The sequence below is a fragment of the Aplysia californica genome, unplaced genomic scaffold (genome assembly GCF_000002075.1).
Source record: "Aplysia californica isolate F4 #8 unplaced genomic scaffold, AplCal3.0 scaffold00602, whole genome shotgun sequence".
NCBI classification, from domain to species: domain Eukaryota; kingdom Metazoa; phylum Mollusca; class Gastropoda; order Aplysiida; family Aplysiidae; genus Aplysia; species Aplysia californica.
The window spans coordinates 229,817-233,765 of NW_004797872.1; the positions used below are offsets into that span (position 1 = coordinate 229,817).

The following is a 3,949-nucleotide window of genomic DNA, read 5'->3' on the forward strand; positions in this document are numbered from 1 at the left end:
GGTTGCCCCAACCACGGGATAGAAGAAGAAGAAGGCTAATATATTATTATATGGTACAAGCTGACACTGAGTCTATTTCAAATTTCAATAAAAACAGAAATAAATACATTGAGTTTAAGATACCTTCGCCACCACACTATTGAACTATAATAGGCTACAGCAGTGAAGGTGGCGACGTGACGGGATCACCACCAGTGGCACCTTTCGTCTCCACCACTGAACGGATAATTCACAGTATGTTGGACGGGACCAATAAATAAAGTAACCTGCTTTTCTGGACTATTCTTTTCCTAAATGACTGGAGAAACATATCAGAGAAATATGACCGATAGAGATAAGAATAAAACTACAACACATCAGAGACATATGTGAATGTAAGAAATAAAACTACGACGCATAAGAGAAAAGTGAGTGTTAAAAAAGGTAAATAAAACTGCAACACATCATAAAAATGTGGCTGTAAACAATGTATAACTAACTACAATTACACATCAAAGAAGTGACTGTTAAAATGTAAATAAAACTACAACACACCAGACAAAAGTGACTTTTAAAAATGAAGAGAAAAGTGACTGTCAACAATGTAAAAAAAAACTACAACATATCAGAGAAATGTGACTGTCAACAATGTAAACAAAACTTCAACCACGGCAACAGAAGTAAAGAAACAGTTAATATCATACATTATTGGCAATGAAAATGACAAATTAAAAGATTAGTTGTAAATACCGCTCCTCCTCATTGTCACCCTCTAAAAACTCCCTCCCCTTTTTTCCGTGCTTTATGTTTCCGCAACCACATTAGCCTCTTTGTTTTTTCCCCCCCCCCCCCCCCCCCCCCCATGTTAGTTTTTTTTGTCCGTATAATCACCATGTCCTTTGGCTCCTTTACTTTGTACTGTTCTTCCTGTCTTTTTAAAAACTTTTGTGCGCTTTGGAGAATTTTTCTTTGCTGAACTTCGAAACGTTTAATCAAACAATAAATGTATTCATTCATTCGTTCATCCATTCATTCATGTATTCAATCATGTTTTTTTTCTTTCTTTCATCCATTCATTTTCTTCTTTTTTAAAAGTTTGTCATTCTTTCGCAGTGCAGTATTTGTTTTTGTGCTATTGTTGTTGATGTTGTTGTTGTTGTTGTTGTTGCTGTTGTTGTTGTTGTTGTTATTATTGTTGTTGTTGTTGTTGTTGTTGTTTATGTTGCTGTTGCTGTTGTTGTTCTTGCTGTTGTTGTTATTTTTTTAATGAATAGAATAAAAATAAAATATACCTTCCTTTCTTTCCCATTCTTTCAACAGCCTCAGGATGTAATCTCACTTATTTAGATCAGAGCCGATAGCGATACACCCGTGCACACACTTACAACAGGATAAACCATAACTGAAAACAATGCCTCGACAAGGAGGAAAAGACTCGTGTTCGTGGGAGCTTCTCTTCATTGCTTTCATCGGTGCATTGTGTCTGGGTGTTGTACCATGGCCCCCAGCGGCGAGGAGTGCCCCTCTTCTCTTCACACAAGAGCCCATGATTGTGTCGCAAGAATATCTCTCAGGTAGGACAAATAGGTGAACGGGAAAATGATTAGAAGTTGATGTTCACCTATACGTACTGACACCTTTTGTTTTGTTATGTTTGTTTGTTTGGGTTTAGTTTGTGTGTGTGTGTGTGTGTGTGTGTGTTTGTGTGTGTGTTTGTGTGTGTGTGTGTGTGTGTGTGTGTGTGTGTGTGTGTGTGTGTGTGTGTGTGTGTGTGTGTGTGTGTGAGTATATTTTGGGGGAGGGGGAGGGGGGTTTTCCATCCCAACACAATGTGCGCATCATGGGGTTTCTCCTATGACTATTGTGATTCTACTGTTATAGTTCCGGCTACTTGTGATCTCGAGCCAGGCCTACATTTGGCCTATGGGAGAAGAACAATCCACCGGCTCACAACACCAAAAACAAAAAAAACTATAGTTTTGTTTTGTTATTGTTTTTGCTGTTGATAGTAAGACAATAGTTGCTGTTATTGTAATTTTTATTGTTGTGGCTGAAGGTTGTTTTGAATTGTGTTATTGTTGCTGCTGATGTTGCTGGTTTTGATATTGCTGTTGTTGAAGCAACTTTTGTTGTTGCCGATGCTGTAGTTTTGATCGTTGAGCGTTTGTTGCATCAATATTAAAATTTGCATTTTGCTATGTTAGTTTTGAATTTTAAATTTATGATCGTTGAGCGTTTGTTGCATCAATATTAAAATTTGAATTTTGCTCAAGTCAGTTTTGAATGTTAAATTTAAAGAAAATGTGACGGCTGCCAATTTGTTTTAGAACAAACGTAAAAATCTATGGACAAATTTACGAAAATATGAGAGATCAATTCCTATTAGTTTTGTTGATACAACAAGTCTTCACTTCCCATGGGTGTAAAGTTATCATTTCCTCTTGGTGTTATCATCGATTCCCGAGTGGGGAGAATCTTTATTGAGTATGTTATTATTATTCAATTTTATGCCTCTGTCGTTCTTCTGGGATGTTGTATCCCTTTCAGTCCGGGTTGGCCCTGACACGCAGAGTCGGAAGCTCGCCTCCCAAATACTCTAAATGTGAGGCACGTGGTGGAATCAGGCTCTCGTCAATTTCTGGGCATGTGGAGTTATTGGTATAATCTTAAAACTTGTTCACTTGTCTTTGTTTGGATGAAAAAAGTCCATTTGTCTTGAATACAGGCTAAGATATTTGCGAAAGAAGGAAGAGGGGGTCACCTGTTTTCAGAGGTAAAATTAGTCAGAAAATGGCCTCCAAAGATTAGTTATTTCCTTAGCTTCAGAGTCCGTGGTAACTGAAAATTTACATTTCTTGTGCCTTTAACGAACGTTTTTCCAGAAAATATCCACTCAGAAATTGAGTTCTTTAATGGGCAAGAAAGGTGTTGAGCCAAAATACAAAAATTCGATAAAAATTCACAAACCTGCGGAAAAATGCAAGTTTCTTCACTTTCATAATGTTGACGAGAGCCTGATTCCACCACGCTGCCTCACAAATTGTGTCGATAGTGGCGTAAAAAACTCGACCTAGATCTAGATCTACTTCTTTTTTTAATTTTTATTTCAGGCACCTGTGTAGACTCAACGGGCGCTGAGCGCAGTGACTTGGAGGAATGGACAAGCACGTCGGGCGCCTGTGACAGGATCGTTTGTCATGTGGAACCTTCTGGAAACTACACAGTTACCCACAGGTGGGTGCTGTCAGATGTATCGTAGTTCATTAAAGTATACTTACTTACTTTGTACTTTTTCATCCTCTGTTGCCGTTAAGCGTCGAGGGGAGATGCAGTTTTCTATGGTAGACAAGCTCCGCAGCTCTTTCAGTTGTGATGTTATGTTTTCTATGGGTCTTTAAAGTATATCGTGTATAAAGATAGTAAGACGCACATTTATATTCTTCTTTGGTTCCAAACGTACTGACGATGTCTCTCTCTTGGAGCATAACAAGGAAGTCAAGATCAGAAATGAGGGAAGTTGTACTTGGGCAATCTACTTCCTCTAGATTCTAATGTCTAGCGCCCAGGCAAAGCTGTATCATGCATACTGCTTGAAGCTTGTCTGTCAAGACGCGCTCGGCCATCACGTACAAAGATCTATGCCTTTGGCCCGCCGCGCACACTAGTGTGGTGTGGAAAGGAGGGCTTTCGTGGTCGAGCGGTTAATGTGTTCACTTCTCATTCAATAGGTCCTGGGTTCGAATCCGGATAGCAACGGAAATTTTTCTTCTCTAAAATGTCTTCCTTACACCTCCTTTCCTGCTCTCTAACAATGTTCTGTCGTCTGCTTCCTGCCGCCACCCGGACAAAAATTTAAAAATTTCTACCCAACTGGAAATGTTTAATGTGCACTGTGCGCTCATAGTTGAGAGAGCAGTAAAACACTTACAAAAAAAAGAAAAAAAAAGAAAAGGAAAATGTCCAATTATTG

At 38.8% G+C, this 3,949-nt stretch overlaps 1 protein-coding gene across 1 annotated transcript in view; it reads left to right on the forward strand.

The window, feature by feature from the left end:
- Positions 1-270: 270 nt before the first annotated feature.
- Positions 271-3,949, forward strand: part of LOC101859128 — a gene marked incomplete in the record, with an annotated part of 7,223 nt that continues 3,544 nt past the window's right edge. The window contains 3 exon segments of the mRNA XM_013087560.2: positions 271-423; positions 1,300-1,553; positions 3,090-3,213. Of these exon segments, the coding sequence (XP_012943014.1) occupies positions 1,391-1,553; positions 3,090-3,213 (287 nt within the window).